Consider the following 17,721-nt stretch of genomic DNA (forward strand, 5'->3'; position numbering starts at 1 on the left):
AAGTATGACATTAGGTATATTCCTTAACCACTCCTAGCTTCTGTTGCTCCATCTGTATAAAGGCAGTAAGAATACCTAGCCCATTGGGCTGCTGTAGGACAAAATGAGGTCCTAATATAAAGGGCTTGAGACTTTGCTAAAATCTCTCAAACAAGTTACTGCTGGTGACAGCATGCCCCAAACCTATCAATGAAAGGCCCAAGACCTGGTACTAGCACTAATCTGCCTTGCTTCACAGCTGGGCCTTGCCTGGGCACCTCCAGGCCCAATAAAAAAGGGGGGCTTGGTACAGGATCTGGTCATGACAGGTAGCCAGCTCTTACTATTTGTAGTATCAATCCTAATTTATTCAAACCATAGGGCCAGAGCAGACCCAGAGAAGCTTGGATGTCTAGACCAAACGAGCATTAAATCTTAGACCCGAAGATCTCTACAGTGAGATGCTGCCATAGACAGAGACCCCTCCCTCCCAGCGACAACCAGTGGCTACACATAGAAGGACCAGTAGCTCCCTCCTAGGAAGCCTCTTATGATGCTAAGCTGCCTGGATAGAAAAGCACTTTGAGACAAAGACCATTAAGGGCAGGGAAGGTGTTGTTATACATCTTTGTACCTCCCAGATCAGGTGGGTAAAATAGAAGCTGAAGCTTGCAGTTCCATTTCCTCATCTATAAAATGAGCATGACAATAATATTTTCACCATACAGTTATGAAGAACAAATAAATGAGGTTATGTGTAAAATCCTTTGTATGATGATTTCCTGTGGTCCTTGGAAAGTATTGTCATCTGTCGCATCCCTTCTGGTGTAACTGTGTCTTTAGTATCTTCCAGAGACAGATACTGATCTGGAGAAGGGAAACAGATGCTCCGGATGTGTGATGAGATTTTAGAACCATGGTTCTTAATGGTTTTTTTTAATCCATTTCCTCTAATAAACTTAAAGTCATATCTTCTTTTAATATATATTTATTAAGTTTAATATGTTGTATATTAAAAGTCATATTTGTGTGTATGTATAAACATATAGGGTGTCCCCACAAAATGTATACACACTTTAAAAACTGATAACTCACTTAATTTTCACTCCTTTTCAGGTTTAACTGATTTGAAATAATGGGTGAAGCCAGACTAAGCTTTGAACAAAAAAAATTTATCCTAAAGTGCCACTAGACTATTTTTTATGGGGATACATAAAAGATAAAGTTTATGGTATTAAAGCAGCAACAGTTGATGAATTGAGAGCCCACAATTACCAAACAAAATGAGTCTTGGATGTTTGCAATTCCATTGCTTTTTGCATTATCAGCAGTGCCTGGACCAGAACGGTCATCGATTTGAAAACAGGCGTTGACAAAAAAAAAAAAAAAAAGACTAATTTCTGTAGATTATTTTAAATTTTGAAAATGAACTGTATATTAATAACCACTGGCTTTATAATCATTCAAAGTGTATATACATTTTTGGGGGATACCCTGTATATACGAATTTATGTATACACACACACACACACACACACACACACACACACCCTTTAGGCTAACTGAAGTTTTGTTAAGTTTTTGAAAAATATATTCTTTTTTATTTCAGAGGGGAAGAGAGAGAAACATCAATGATGAGAGAGAATCATCGATCGGCTGCCTCCCGGGAATCAAACCGTGACCTCCTGGTTCATAGGCCACGCCAGCGGGGTTATGCTAACTGAGGTTTAAACAGAGCAAAATAATATAATTACTCAGCAAATTGTAAAATCAGTGTAGATTATCCTATTGATACATTTTAATCTACGTTTATATTTATCTTCTATGTATTTTCAAGTTCTTTCCACTAACATCATTTAGTCAGAACTTCTCATATGAATGCGATTCTACCCTTTTCTGGGTAACAGACGCATCCTAGTCGTGTCATGTCCTCGGCTGTCCCACTAGAGGGAGCCATTCTGCAAATGGTGAGGTCAGCCTAACAAAACCATGCGACATCTGGGTGCTGCAGAGAGGCCAAGGCTACAGGTGACAGGTAACATAGTTCAGGTTTATTAAAAAACACATAGGCGACAAGTCAGAGCTTTGGCAAGGCATGATATGGAGAAGAATTGAAGGCATTATTCCACAAAACATTCACAGTTGTGTGCTAGAGACAAAGAGAGCAGGGAAGGATTTTAGAAGCATTTGCGGTGGACAATGGATGGCCCGGCTTCATCGTACTCCTGTTTGCTGATCCACATCTGCTGGAAGGTGGACAGAGAAGCCAGGATGGAGCCGCCAATCCAGACCGAGTATTTGCGCTCCGGAGGGGCAATGATCTGTTGGTCAGGATGAGAAAGAAGGGCCATTAGTGTGCGCGAGGGCGGGGCCTGGCTGCTACCAGGGTCCCGATTTGGTGGATCTGGCTGAGGTCTCATGGACTTCAGAGACAGTTTGGGCTGTCAGATGTCTAACCTGAACCCTAACCCAGCGGACTGTGGAATAGCTTCTGGGTTTAGAGAGTCTTCATTGAGCACATTTGTTTTTCTGGCTTCCTTTACACAGTCTACTCCAAAGCACCCATAACACCCCACCACATTCAGAATTCCGTTGGGCAAGCTGAAAGTTGGCCCCAAGCCCTGCAAGGCCCCCGCTTAAGAGCCCTGATGAAGTCTTTGATGTCCATGAACTGAGCCTCAGAATTCAGCACGACATACTTTCTGTAGAAACACCCACCAGAGTCTACAATGAAAAGCTTGGATTGTGCCAGAACTTTCTGTACAGGTTTGTTTTCCCACCTGATTAATCCCATGGAGATGCACTGAGTAACAGTGAGGGGTGAGGGGTTCCCGGCTGGGGTGACCTTTTTCCTCGTACAGGTCCTGGGTAACCTGCACTGGCCGACAGAGGCCTGACATGATAATATTTTATATGCTAATATTTCTTAAATAATTGAATGAGGTGCAGAGAGCAGTGAATCAGGCCAGGGGTCTTGTCTACCTGCAACAACCCCCAACATGGCTGTGGCAAAATCCACTCCGGACTTGGATATTTGGGTAGAAATGAATGCGGACACTTGGGCCAAACAGACAAGGCATTTCTGAAACCACGGTAAAAAGGTCTAATTTCTGTTTATCCCCCAAGCTCTGGTTGAACATTTATTCTTAATACAAATAGTTAATATTTACTGAGTATTTATTATGTGCCAGGCATTATGCTAAGCATTTGTCCTGATATGTATTATCTGATTTAGTTTTATTTATTTATTTATTTATTTTAAAATTTGATTTTAGAGAGAGGAAGAGAGAGAGAGAGAGAAATATTGATCGGTTGCCTCAACCAGGGATCAAACCCGCAACCTGGGCACAAACTCACCACGTTTTGGTGTATGAGACGACGTTCCGACCAATTGAGCCTCAATGGCCAGGGCTCATTTAATTTTTCTAACTGCTTCTAACAGTAAGTATTCGATTACTCCCACACTACAGATGAGGAAACAGACTGGGAGAGGCTTACGTAATGGGCCAGCTCACACTGGTTGTGTACACGTCAGACCCAATATTCAAACTTGGACCTCTCCCAGGTGTCTCTGTGGTTCGGTTTGGTTGCTTTAGAAGTCACCTTTTCATTTGGGATAATTTTAGATTTACAGGAAAGCTGTGAAGCTAGTGCACAGAGTTCCTGTAGCCTGGTCCTCCAGTTCCTGTTTCCCCTAATGTCATGGTCTACTATGGCCTAGGATTCAGTGGTTTTCTCTTACCACACTGGAGCCCAAAGTTCCACATTCATTTCTATTCAAGAAGCCAAGCTTGGAGAACTAGGAACTACTCAACTCGAGCTACAGCCTCTCTCTGTAACAGACCCCCAGCCTCGGCTCCCTTTGTCCGTGAGCTCAGCAGCTGGCTTCGCCTGGCTCCCTTCAGGCTGGGAAGAGGAGGGGGTGAGAGCAGATCAGAGTCCTCAGAAAATGGTCTCATCTCTCACCTACAGTCTCTTAGAGCCGACACTACAAAGTACTTCAGTCCAGCACTCTTTTATGTGGCCTGCATACCCTTTCCAGAGAGAGAGAGAGAGAGAGAGAGAGAGAGAGAGAGAGAGAGAGAGACAGAGAGACAGAGAGAGAGAGAGAAGTGCAAATCACAGAACTAGTTCGAGTGCTTTTCATGTGTGTGAACTGCACCTGCACTGCTCCTTCTGCCGCTCCGCTCCGTGTGACCGGGGCAAGAGGGTCCCAGCGTGGCCCTGATTTCACAGAGCGATAACAGCTTTTGAGAAGTCGCCCACCCTCTGTGAGATTGCCTCCAAAGAATGATCTCTGTTTAACCTCTGAGCTCCCTTGACTGGGACTCAAACCTGACATACTACAGGGGTCCTGGGTGGCTCCAGGACTGAGCTTGGTCATCCTGTGTTTTTGAGTCCCTATATCAAAAGGTGTGCCAGACAGACAGGTAAAGATCAAATCCTCATTCCTGGCCACTGAGAGGTGATCATGTTTAGTAGTGGAAAAAAGGTGTATGCTATTGAATGTACAGGGTTTAAACCTCTTCAGAAATATATCTGGCTCCTCTGTCACTTTCTTTTAATGTTCTACACATGAGATGCACTATTTTCTGATGAGGAAACACAACTAAATATGTACTTTAAAGAGAAATGGGCACATGGCAGCTTTGTTGATCTCTATTGCCAGCTGCTAAATGCAGCTGATAGACAAGAATAATTACAGATTAAATGTTGTACAAGATAATTCAACTTCTCTTATGAACTGGATTGACTTATGTCCTAGAAAGTGTGGAACTTGTTCACTCGGACCCTCTGCCTAACCCTAAACCATGTGACCATGTGTGGCCTCTGCAGAGTCCTTCTCGCCTGGTGGCAGGGTTGGCACCAGCAGCAGAGCCGTGGGGTCTGTCACCAAACTGTACCTTGATCTTCATGGTGCTGGGTGCCAGGGCCGTGATCTCTTTCTGCATGCGGTCAGCAATGCCGGGGTACATGGTGGTGCCCCCTGAGAGGACGTTGTTCGCATAGAGGTCCTTCCTGATGTCAATATCACATTTCATGATGCTGTTGTAGGTGGTTTCGTGGATGCCAGCGGACTCCATCCCTGGAAAAGAGACACAGGCCATAGTCGGTTGGTGGGTCGACCCAGGTCAGACAAGGAAGAGCTACGTGGAAGATCTTATGCTGACTGAAGCTAAGCAGACATGATAATCGAGGAACCTCCCATCTCAGAGACCAATAGGCCCTTGGAATGCTCCATGTCCTCCTACCTCTTGTCTAGTGAGGAGGCCCTGCTGGGAGGAGGGGGGCTGCAATGTAATGTCACCGATTTTTAATACTCATTACTAAGTCTGATTTGAATCAGGGGCAAAGTCTTGAGTCTCCCTGGAGAAGGCTCTGCACTGAGCCCGTGTAGCAGCCATTGCTCACAACTCCCCCAAGTCTCTCCTTGGCTGCTGTCTCGTTCTCACCCCTGAAGCTGAACCATCAGAAAAGTGCTCATCCCATTTGCACCAAAACTCATCTTTCTTCCATCTTGGTAATGTTTTTTTATCTGAACTTTTTGTTAATTTCTGATGTGGGTCTTTTAAACAGAACCTCTAAATAGCCCTTATCTTTTGCAGTGCTGTGATGATGAATAATAAAAATAGTAATAGTAATAGTAGTAGTAGTAGTAGTAATAATAATACCTAACTATTAATTTCTGACAATATCTAATGATTATTGCTAGCTTGTTTTGGCCAGCCCCTGGGCTAAGTGCTCCACACATATCTCATGTAATTCTCACAGCCACCCTATGACTTAGACATTGTTACAATCCTCATTTTACAGATGAAGACACAGAGGCTTGGGGAAGTTAAGTGATTTTCCCAAGAACATGAAAGTAGAACTAATACTCAAACCCAGGCTCACCCCACCCTGCCCTCTGTAAACAGCTCTGCTAAACTTTCTCTCAAGGTCAGTGCTAATGTAGGCACAGGCTCTTCCATTTTTCTCACCCCCTCCCATTCCAAAACGCTCAGCATTCAGTGTGCCCATCCCATCCATCCAGTGGCTCCACTGTGTCCTACGCATGAATAATATTTGACTTTCACCCTAAACCACACACCAAGAATGCTTCTGGATTGACTACTACATAGGGTTGCTTGGAATGAAAAGTCCTTTCCAGGCCTTCTTAAGTCTTCTCACTTGATAAACCTGACCTTCTTTGCCCTGATTTAGAAATCTGTTTGGCCTTGTGGCCCTGTCACATGACCCCACATGCAGAAGAGCACTGGTGGCCAAAGGCTGGCTGAGTAGGGGGATGGGGTGATCTCCCTGTCCCAGGATGTGACGCTGTTGCCTACCGATGAAGGAAGGCTGGAACAGGGTCTCCGGGCAGCGGAAGCGCTCATTCCCAATGGTGATCACTTGCCCATCTGGCAGCTCATAGCTCTTCTCAAGGGAGGAGGAGGTTGCAGCAGTGGCCATCTCATTCTCAAAGTCCAGAGCTACGTAGCACAGTTTCTCCTTGATGTCTCGGACAATCTCACGCTCAGCTGTTGAGATACAAGCATTAGGGTGGTAAAATCCTCAGTCCCTCACACAGTACTGGTTCCTTCAAAACAGTATGTAAGTTTAATATTCTGCAACCCCAAATCCATGATGGCAATTAAATTATAGGTCCACCAGGGAACCACTTTTCTTCCTAGCAGAGTGCCTCACACATCGTAGACCCTTAGTAAATATTACTTAGCAAATGGTGACAGGAATAAAAGCAACTGGCTAGAGAAAGGCACAGAGCAGGAAATCCTTTTGTACATTGTGTTCTTGCAGGATTAACTGATCACTCTCTGTTTTACAACCGTTAGTTATATTGGATTTTTGGTTGACCTGGAAGTCTTATGCTGAAAAAGTCTTTTGAGGGCCCTCACTGTTTTCAAAAAGCTCTGGAGATCCATGTCTCCTAGACCAGGTAGATCCCAATTCAAACCATTGGCATACATATGCATCACCTTCTAGAGAGAGGCAGGCCCTGGCTCAGGACCAGTCCTGTCCAGAGTCTCCAGGTGCATGTGGAAGGAGGTATGGAAGAGTGGGCAGGCAGACACCTTTCAGACTCCTGCATTCCGAAGTCCTAAGCTATTGGTTCCATCTGGACCCTGGGAACCTTTTGGAAGTATCTTGGGGGGTACTTGTGGGAAGTAGAGTCAGGAACAAAATTAATTTAACTCCCTAGTCCTAGAGGAGACTTTAACATCTGCAGGGCTCAAACGTGGAGCCTAGAATCAGCCACTGGCATGTTCAGAAACCTACCTATTTAGACAATGCCAAACTGATGAGGGGAGGGCAGGTAGCCAGGGCCAAGGGCACTGAGGATGTCCCAATGTCTCTATAACATCCGACTCTGCTTCTTGTGGGTGGCACCAGCTCAGAGTCTGAAGATACACATATGACTGCCCGCTGGGTTGTTCTTAATACTCGCTAATAACTATGGCATGCTTACTCTGTGCTGGGTTTCCATGTGCATTATCTCGTTTACTACTCACAATCCCCTGAGAGACTATGGCATAGTGAGGTTGGGGAACTTGTTCAAGGTCACACAGCAAGTGAGTGGTAGAAGTGATCCCCAAGCCCTGCCGAGACGTCTCCAAAGATTGCCAATCACCACGCATACTATCCTCAGTGTCTGCACTCTCTCTTTTCTGTTTGTGAGTGGAGGGGACTAACAAGTGTTCAGAAAACCCAACTCTGACTAGCTCATCATACAAGATGGCCATTACTGTTCTTCCAAGGAAACAGCATAATCATTTTGCAATTTTATCCAATTAAAAAAAAAAAAAGCCATGCTTGGCTCTGCAGTCCATCTGCAGCCTCCCCCCATCATTTCCTTGGATAGTCCCTGTGGTCTGTACGTTACTAGGAAGGACATCTCTTCCGTTCCTTCCCACGGGCCTCACCCGTGGTCACGAAGGAGTAGCCTCGCTCCGTCAGGATCTTCATGAGGTAGTCGGTGAGGTCTCGGCCAGCCAGGTCCAGACGCATGATGGCGTGGGGCAGGGCATAGCCCTCGTAGATGGGTACGTTGTGGGTGACACCATCTCCAGAGTCCAGCACGATGCCTGGTGGACAATTGAGCACAATAAAAGTCACAACAGCAGCCTGCATGTGACTTGCTTCTTATTTGAAAGAAATAAAAGAAAGCATTTGGTTGGCTAGGAGAGAAGGGACAAGGCTTGGGGAAATGAAAGAGTAGGAAGAGAGCAACAATAGAAGTCCTGTTCAAATACAAGCTCAGGGGCTCATTTTTAAACGTTGACAATAGACCTATTAGGCCTAGGATGGCCCTGTCAATTCTCAGTAACCCTCAGTCATCACAACACACCTATTTACAACCACCTAATCCCATGACTGATGGTGTATCCCATGGAGGCTCTCATTCCTCTCAGGCACCTACCAGTTGTACGTCCAGAGGCGTAGAGGGACAGCACCGCCTGAATAGCCACATACATGGCTGGGACATTGAACGTCTCGAACATAATCTGCAAAGCAACCCAAAGAACTAAATTAGTGACGCTGTTAATCTTCTTGTTGGTGAATGCAGAGCTTGGCTTTTCTGGCGTAAGGAAAAAGACCTTTAAACCTGAGGCTCAGATGGGCTGTGATTGGCCTCGGTCTGTGGTTTGCCTGCGGTTCTATGTATTTGGTTCCACTTTTTATGTAGTTGCTGGGTCAATGCCAGCCCTAGATTCTGAGGTCGCTCTGGCTGCGGTGGAAAGAGCCCTGTTTCCTGGCAGAGGACCACATATGAGGGCCAAACACTCCGCCCAGCTCATGCCGTCCAGGGAACAGATGAGAACAAGAGCTTCTCTGAGTCACGCATGGCCAGTTCGTGCACACTGAGATGCCCTCAGGCCTGCCTTTCTCCATCTGTCAAACCTTCCCAGCTCTGACTGCTCACTAGAATGTCTGACATCATTTGCTAGAGAGCCATCATCCTCAACTATTTTCCTGCCTTCACGCCACTCACAGGAACAACGAAGCCCATTGGAAACAACGTGTCTGGCTATCTGGAGCGGCTCCCCGGCACACGTTTCCCTGTAGAGAATAGCTGCTCGTGTGCTGCTGTCAGCGCTCGGAGCTCCTCCCAGGAAAAGGCCTTGCAGTCTTTACATGTGTTATTCTCCAAGCCCAAAAGATTGGAGGTCAATTCCAGGCTCCGGCCACTTCTGCTGTGTGACCTTGGGACATTCACCAAATGTATTTGAGCCTCAATTTCTTCATTTACATAATTAGGATAATGATACGTTCTGCTTCACACATTGTTAAGGTTTAAAGAGACAATGCATATAAAATGCTTGGCCCAGTGCTTGACCACAGTGAGCATGAAATTGACATTAGGTGTTCTAATTGCATAGCTCACCCAAACCGGAATCCTGTGTCCGGCTGGTGGAGGGATGGTTTCCTGCTGTTGGTCACAATAACAACAGTAATAACTATTACTTATTGAATGTGTAGTGTGCCAAACACCAAGGCACACATTTAACATGTGACTCACGGAGCTCCAGTTGCGCAATCGGTTAGCGCGCGGTACTTATAAAACATTGTGACTCACAAATCTTTGCGAGCTTTTGAAAGGTAATAGTACTAATATTCCCAACTTTTAAACAAGGAAGCTGAAGCTCTGAGAAATTAAGTGGATGCTTCAAGTTACATGGCTAATAAGTGACAGGTCCAGTTTTCAAACTAGATCTGTCTGACTCCAGATCCAAAATTCCCCACTGTATGTTGTCCTGCATTTTGAAATGACTTCTCCTTAGAAGTTTTGAACCTAAATGAAATCTCTTAAATGTCCTATTGCTCGTGGAGTTCAGAGGGTTATAGCTCCTGCAGTGAGGATGTGAGTACATCAGGATGGTCCTGTCCTTTCGCATCCCCAAGTTCCTGGAACTCTGTGGGTCTGGAGGAGCCTGCTGGGCTGGGCCAGCTCTCTGCTGTCCTGTACAGCCCCTCCCAGATGGACTTTCCCAACCTGAAGTGCTGGGCCCCAGAGTGGGTATTTACCTGGGTCATTTTCTCCCGGTTGGCCTTGGGGTTCAGGGGTGCCTCGGTGAGCAGGGTTGGATGCTCTTCAGGGGCAACACGAAGTTCATTGTAGAAAGAGTGGTGCCAGATCTAGGGGGGCGATGGAGGAGAAGCACAATGACGTGATGTTGGGGCACGGCAGACCCCGAAAAGGGACCAACCAGCATGAACTCCATGAAACCGGGGCCAAATAAAATGTGACAAGTACTCATTATGTGTCTACCCTTTGACCAATGAGACTGAAGCTCCAAGACTCCGAGTATCTTATGCAGGGATTTACAGCCAGTAGATAAATGAGCAAAAACCCAAACCCAGGTCTGTGAGGCAGGATGGTGCAGTGGTCAAGGCACAGTCTTTGGAGTCAGGTCTGAGTTCAAATCCCAGTTTAGCCACTTCTTGGTTGTGTGCCCGTAGGCAAACTTAACCCCATTCAGCTCCAGTCTCACCGTGGCTAATATGAAAATCCTTAGCATTTCTTGGCGAGAATTAAGTAAGGAAACCCTAGAGTTACTGTTTAGCCCAGTGCCTGGCCCAGAGTAAACATTATCTTTTGTCTTCTTGAAGCCCTCATTCTATTTTAGTTCATGCTCGAAGGGAAATAACTTAGTTAAGTAACAGGACAAATGCATGAAAACATGCATGGAAGGATGCAGCTGGCCTGAAGACCTAGTTGCCTTTTTAATACTTTAGGGAAGTTTCCCTCTGTGGTATATGCTTAACGAAGGCACGTCACCCTGCTTCCAGCCTCCCCCCGCCACCCCATTGGCTCTCCAGGCCTGGAGAAGCCGCCTCCCCTGGGCACTCTAGCCGTTCCGTTCACTGGCACAGGTTTGGCCTTCAGGTATTTCCAAAGCCAGTGCCCACGTACAGCGCGCTTGCGTGAATGTACTTTGGACATACGTGTGCTGTGCTTCCTCTTTAATCCCTGGATGCCACAAAAAGCAGCACCATGGTACAAAGGGCTAAATGGATTATTTCTAAAAGTATGACAATTCTCACTGGCATCATGAATATTAGATATTTCCAGAATTAAAACAAAGCAAGAACTGCTGGGGAAAGATTATAAATTCACAAAAGCAAGATGAACTTTATACACTCTTTATCTCGTCCCGGTTTCTTTGGTTTTGAATTCGTAGTTTCTGGAAAGGAAATGAGATTTCTGAAAGCTCTTTCATGGACTAAAAGCATCAGCGTACCCAAGAAACCCTGCCAGTCATATGACGTGCTGCGGTTACCATGAAACATCATTTAAAAAGCAACCAGTTCTCTCCCTTCCTCTCTGTCTCCCCGCCCCCACCCCACCCATTGGAAACAATGAAATGCTTTATTTGTTCTGCAGGGGCTTACGTTCTGAGATGCTGGCAGCTCCACGGAGACCACCTGAAAGAATATTTTCTCCGCTATTAACATCCTCTCCTCAGAGCAAAGTGCAGTATTACCCAAATCCAGAATCTTGGACCAAACAAATCTAATGCAATGCAATTTTTGTCCAGAAGCCAAGGTTCCAGCATTATTACTGATCAATTCTAGCAGCACTATTTTTTTAAACTGCTTAGTGTGTGCATGTGCGCACGGAGCTGATGAATAAAACTCCAGATGTTGTGGTTCTAATATATTTGGCTGCACTTAACAAATTTTATGTTACTTTCTCATTGTTCCTTCTGCCTTTTCTCTGACCACCTGTGTTTCTGTGGTGGCTCATAAAACACCAAAACCCTAGGATTTAACTTAGCTCCTCATTAGCACTTTTACATGGGCCTCGGAGATAAAGACGCCACCTAAATGCAACACAGAGAGACACTTTTAAAAATATTTATTTAGCCCGGCCAGTGCGGCTCAGTGGTTGAGCGTCACCCATGAACTTGGAGGTCCCCGTTTGATTCCCAATGGGGGGCGTGCAGGAGGCAGCCAATCAAAGAACCTCCCTCATCATTGATGTTTCTATCTCTCTCTCCCTCTTCCTTCCTCTCTGAAATCAATAAAAATATATCTTTAAAATATTTTTTAAATACTTATTTAAAAACTCTGTTGGTTGTTGTGCTTCAACATATTGAGGGCCATTCGGGAATGTGCCAAATCCACAATGTCACAGCCCTCTTTTCTGCAGTGAAACTATCCCCACCCCCACTTGCGCCCCCCTTCCCTCCCCCCTCCCCCCACTCCCCCGCCTGCCTTTTTTTTAATGCTCAGGGCAAGTTGATGAAAAGCTTTCAAGAATGGGCGGGGTGAGGCTACTCCCAGCTCCTGAACTGCTCTTTAGCTGTGTTGCCCTGAGAGGCAGAGCCATGCAGCCTCTGATGAGAGAAGGATCATCCTGGCTGCTGCTCAGACCATGCAGGTCTGGGACGTAATCCGCTTGACTGAGCAACAGACTGCGATCCCCACTGCTGGCAACGGATGACTGTTCTCACCTACAGAACTTTAATTGGTTTATAAACCCTGATAGGCAAGGAATTCTTTTTAAAATAAATACTTCAGGATTTTTTTTCTCAGTCTGTGATCATCTAGAATAAACATGAACAAGTAAAAACACAATTGGGCCATTGCAGCCTGACGTTTAGAATCAGGGCCCTGCAGCCTGAGGGCTCAGCCTGCAGCGAAGCGCCAATACCTTTTCCATGTCGTCCCAGTTGGTGATGATGCCGTGTTCTATCGGGTACTTCAGGGTCAGGATGCCTCTTTTGCTCTGTGCTTCATCACCCACGTAGCTGTCTTTTTGTCCCATTCCTACCATCACTCCCTAAAAAGATTCAACGCATTTCGAGTCAGCCTCTCCCCAAACTTATGTATTGATGACAGTCCCGTCACAATGGGTTAAATTACTGGGAGACCAAGGTCCTCTTTTGTACCAAGAGCAATATATTGAGTCCTATGATCACTATGTTCTTAAGCAACATCCCTGAGTTGATTGGAAATAGGCCTGAATCAGCCTCCAGATGGCAGAGGACCCTCTGGGTAACGCAACTTGACCTGTGTGTTGTACCTTCTGTGTTCCTCAATGGGCAGAGAGATTGTGTTTGTCTGCTTTACCGCTATAACAAATTGCCTGGCACATATTTGTCATGCAATAATTATTTGTTGAATGAATGCATGAAATTTTACATATAAATTAAATGGCATTTTGTCTCTTATAGACTGTTCTTTTAAAGCCGAATATTACTTTCTAATCATTATGAACTGAAGCATTATGTCTACATACAAATGACCACCAGTGCTTGATTTCTGACCAATACTAATCACCATTAAGACATTTGTCAGATGTATTTTGTTAATCATTAAGGTGACACTTAAAACAAGAAAAGAAAGAATTCTCACTACTGGAATTTTACATTGCACTACAGTGACTGCTCTAGAATTGCAAAAACAGTCATGGCTACTACAGATTCGTAGAGTGGTTTGTGCAAAATATCTCCACTGCACACAGTTCAACAAAGAGACTGTGTATTCATTGGGCGAGGCTTCTGTTATTTGTTCTTGAGAATATACACCAAATTGAGAGCCATAGATATCAATGCGCAAAATACATTTCTGATGTGAAGGAGAATTTCTGGGGTGAAATTCTCAGTTTTTACCATGTGGCTGCCTCCAACATTTTGTTTATACATAATATTATGTAAAAAGTTACCATGTGGCTGTTCAGATATATTTTATTGACAGCTAACGGTGTGTAAAATTACAGTTGGTAACAAAGCTTACTTTCATCTAACATCAAGCTCTTTGAGAGTGAATGACCTGGGTTTTAGTATAGTTTCTCTCCAAAGAGCAGGTATATATTAGAGGATGATAATGATGATGATGATAATGACAATGATTATATTTACACAAAAAAGAACTTATAAAAAAGGGGCAAGCTTATATCTGATAGACACCCACCAGATAATCTATGTTATATATGACATTGGCACTTATTTCTTGACATTAATCACCAGAGGTATATTCTTAGCAAGGTTACATAATTTTGAGGAAGCAAACAATAGACAATCTATGGATACCCATTGACACTCAGACATAGAGGGGCCTAATCTATAGCTCTGTTTCTCTCTGTTCCAAACAGACTCTTGCTCACCTGATGTCTGGGACGCCCCACAATGGATGGGAAAACAGCTCTGGGAGCATCATCCCCAGCAAAGCCCGCCTTGCAGAGCCCAGAGCCATTGTCACACACCAGGGCGGTGCTGTCCTCTTCTTCACACATCTTGGCTGGAGTGCGTCACAAGATCCTGCAGGAACAGGGAGGAAACGGCCCCAGCTGTCATCCAGCAGTTATGACACTTACCTGACCACTCCCACCTTCCAGGCTGGGTTTGGGGGCCCTCCTCTGGACTCCTGGGGCACTAACAGCTGTCCCTTATCTAACACATTTATCTCAAAGCACTTCCATTAGACTGTTGGCTTTTTATAAGTCAAAATTCTGACGTTCATGTTCATACACCTGGCCTCTAGCACAGTGGCTGGCATGTATCATGTGTTCATAAGCACTTTAAACATTGACTAAATGAGCGAATGAATGAACAGCTGTAGAGACCAGGTGGGAATATCAGACTATGAGGCCAGATCCTCACAGGGACAAGTCACTCGTCACATGTTAAAGAAGTAAATGAAATCTGCTGTCACTATCCACTCAAATTCACATTTCTTTACCTAAAGCTTAAAAGAATTTTTTCAAAAATGTAGATTTTGAAGAGTGGGCAGTATGAAAAATTTGGAAATGTTGAATGGCTAAAATGTTTAATGTAAAATGTTTAAAAGAAAAATATCTTGAATCTTGAGGACTTTTATTTTACCCTTGGTAAAACAGTAGGCCCATGAAAACATTCTAATAAGCAGGTGCTTTAAATTTTAGGGGCCAAAGTTATTCTCCATTAAGAAAAATCATGGCTAACACAAAGTCCAACAAGTGAGGGAGAATCTAATAAATTACTCACCATGCAGTCGATTATTTTGCTGCCATTAAGATAAATAAAAGGCTAAGCTACAGGTATATTCTTATGTAAGAGAAATAGGTTAGAGGAAGTAACATTGGTGATCCCATTGAAATGTATGTTTATACATTGCAAAATAATTAGTCATATATAGCAAGATACTGATGGGGGGTTATTTTGAAGTGGTGTATTTTGTATATGTTTTTATCTTCCCCGGTCTGGGCATGTACTCTGAGGCAACCAATCACAACTGATCAATGTTTCTCTCTCACATTAATGTTTCTCTCTCCCCCTTCCTCTCTCTAAAGTCAATAAAAAAAACATATTCTCCAGTTAAGGGTAAAAAAAAAAAAAAAATTTAAAATTATTTATGGTCCTGGCTCGTGTGGCTCAGTGGTTGAGAATTGACCTATGAACCAGGAGGTTTGATTCCTGGTCAGAGCACATGCCTGGGTTTCAGGCTTGATCCCAGTAGGGGGTGTGCAGGAGGCAGCCAATCAATGATTCTTTCTCATCATTGATATTTCTATCTCTATTTCCCTCTCACTTCCTCTCTGATATCAATAAAAATATTTTTCTTAAAAATAAAATAATTTATGGTGCTACATGCATTGAGTTCTCAATAAATATTTGTTCTTTAATGATTATCATTAATAGCATTATATGATTATTATCATTATCAGATCATTTTACTGCTAGTCTTTGCTTTCTTTCCACAGTGCCTCCAAGCTTAGGAAGGAAACCCTCAACTTGTGGATTCCACTTGTAAGAACGGAAGTGGAAATGGCTTGCCCTTTCTTCTCTCGCCCTTCCCTGTGGGAGTTGGCTTCTTTTCTAGCAGATGAAGAGGCTAGGAGGGAAGTGAGACATGAGTGCGAGGGAGACAGAGCAGAGAAGCAGTCCAGAGTCCAAGGCATTTGCCAGAGGCGCCGGCACCCGGGATCACAGCCTCTCTTCAGATGTGCTAAGCAGACTTTCCAAACCAAAAGTAAGAGCTGAAAACAGGATAAGATGTTTGGAAAAGGACGCAATACAAATGTGATGAGATGCTCAGCATGAATACATGTCTTTAACAGCCACTTGTGTTGGGCAGGGAGGGTTGGGGGGAGTGTTTGAATTTATTGCAGAAATGTAGGCTGACCCTCAACATCCGCTAGCATGCAGACCAAAAAAGCTCAAAATTCAGTAGATATACTTCCAATTAGAAAAAAAAAAACTCGTAGAAGGATTTTATCATCTCTAAAAGGAGCACGGTCCTTACAGAAGAAGCCTGTGTCCCCAGAAAGGAGTGGCTCAGTGATTTCCAGCTCTTATCTAACCTGCCTGGGCAAGACGGTTTGCAGCACGCACAGCATTTCCTAATTAGGTAAAACACACTCCAAAGTCTGCTTTTGGAACTGCACCCGGGTCAGGGGGTTTACTCCAACCGGGCGCATCTTGTGCCAAAAATGAGTAGCTAGTGGGAGGAGGTGGGGCGGGGGGGGGGCAGGGGGGGATGTTGCAGTTCCCAGCTCATCTGTCTTGAAAAGCAAACCATATTTAGTCATGAGTCACAAAATGGAAGGGGAAAATCTCAGCGTGAAAACTCCCAATTTCAGGCCCAACCTGCCAAGCCCTGATTTATGGCAAAGTTCAGCCCGGGGTGGCAGGGCTGGCTCCAAGGTCCTGCCTGCCGGAGCAGGCTGAGAGAAATGCAAACCACACAGGCAGAAGGCTTCGGCACAGGCAGCTGTCAGATGCTCGCTCTGCGCCCTCCCTCTTTACTTGCGGAGAAAGATTCAGCTGGTTTCCTGCTGCGCTCTGCTGCAAACCACCCAGCGACCAGACCAACTGCTGGCGTGGAAGCTCACAGACACATTCAAGAGATATGCCTTTCGCACAGAAGACACTGCCGGCTAGAGGCAGAGAAACCCAGGAACACACACACAAACAGCCAACACCAAAGACCAGGCAACTAAAATCCAGTTGCAGACACCTTCGCTGCACCAAAAATCCAGTCCAATGAAGACTCGCCACACCACATCTGAACCCCAAATACTAGAGTTTCCAGTGCCTAAATATAAATAAATGTGTGATTGATACAAATTACGAAAATGCAAACAGCTAGATTGCATCCCTGACATGTGTTATAAGATCTGGGCTGTTGGTTTAGCATAAACAGATTTTACAGGTGACACACATTTCATTTCAACTTCCTCTCCCTCTCCTCCCCCACACCAAGCTGCTCCTTAGCCTTCCTTTTAACGTTAGGTAATTAGAGCTAAAATTTAATAGTACAATCATATGAGTAGTGCAGTCTTCATTCAAAAATTTCCGATTGCCTGAGCCCAGCCAGATCCCTTTGGACAGCGTCTGAGGATACTGGGTAGCATCAGAGCCGCTGGCATCGCTAAGTCATGTCCCTGGGCAGTGCCACTTACCCTGACAGTGCTGGCTGGGCTTCTCGGCTCTGGGTGATGTTCAGGGAAGCTGAAGGCTGCGGGGTTATATAGCCCCTTGGCCTGCTCCCCTCCCACTGGCTTCCCAAACAAGGAACAAAGACAGACTTGAGCCAGTCGTTCAGTCTAACACAACCATATAGGGACCTCAGCACAAAACTCTCTAATCTGGGTGGCCAGCGGCCTGGGTCTCTTCCACTGCATTCCACGGCGCTGCTCATGAAATGGGAGGCAGCTCAGCTGCCTGTGGAAGATAAACACCCCAAGCCTTCAGAACAACTGCTGAACCTTCCAGAGGCACTGAGCCGGTGCAAGGGGGCAGATGCAGGCGCGGC

General features: G+C 44.9%; 1 protein-coding gene across 3 annotated transcripts; it reads right to left on the reverse strand.

The window, feature by feature from the left end:
- Positions 1–2,009: 2,009 nt before the first annotated feature.
- On the reverse strand, positions 2,010–16,980 carry ACTA2 (actin alpha 2, smooth muscle; the record flags this gene model as incomplete). Of its 3 annotated transcripts, XM_081104771.1 has the most annotated exons (10): positions 2,010–2,300; positions 4,884–5,065; positions 6,309–6,500; positions 7,902–8,063; positions 8,399–8,483; positions 10,006–10,116; positions 11,121–11,165; positions 11,374–11,406; positions 12,638–12,766; positions 14,093–14,221. In XM_081104771.1, the coding sequence occupies 10 exons, from the start codon at positions 14,219–14,221 to the stop codon at positions 2,157–2,159; spliced, it is 1,212 nt and encodes a 403-aa protein (XP_080960897.1). In that variant the 3' UTR covers positions 2,010–2,156. The 3 variants fall into 3 exon arrangements, with proteins under 3 accessions (XP_080960897.1, XP_080960899.1, XP_080960898.1); XM_081104773.1 differs by lacking the exons at positions 11,121–11,165; positions 11,374–11,406 and adding an exon at positions 16,924–16,980 and having other exon boundaries at positions 14,093–14,246; XM_081104772.1 differs by lacking the exon at positions 11,121–11,165.
- Between the last annotated feature and the right edge of the window lie 741 nt (positions 16,981–17,721).

This window comes from Myotis nattereri (assembly GCF_964212035.1).
Source record: "Myotis nattereri genome assembly, chromosome: 13".
Taxonomy (NCBI): domain Eukaryota; kingdom Metazoa; phylum Chordata; class Mammalia; order Chiroptera; family Vespertilionidae; genus Myotis; species Myotis nattereri.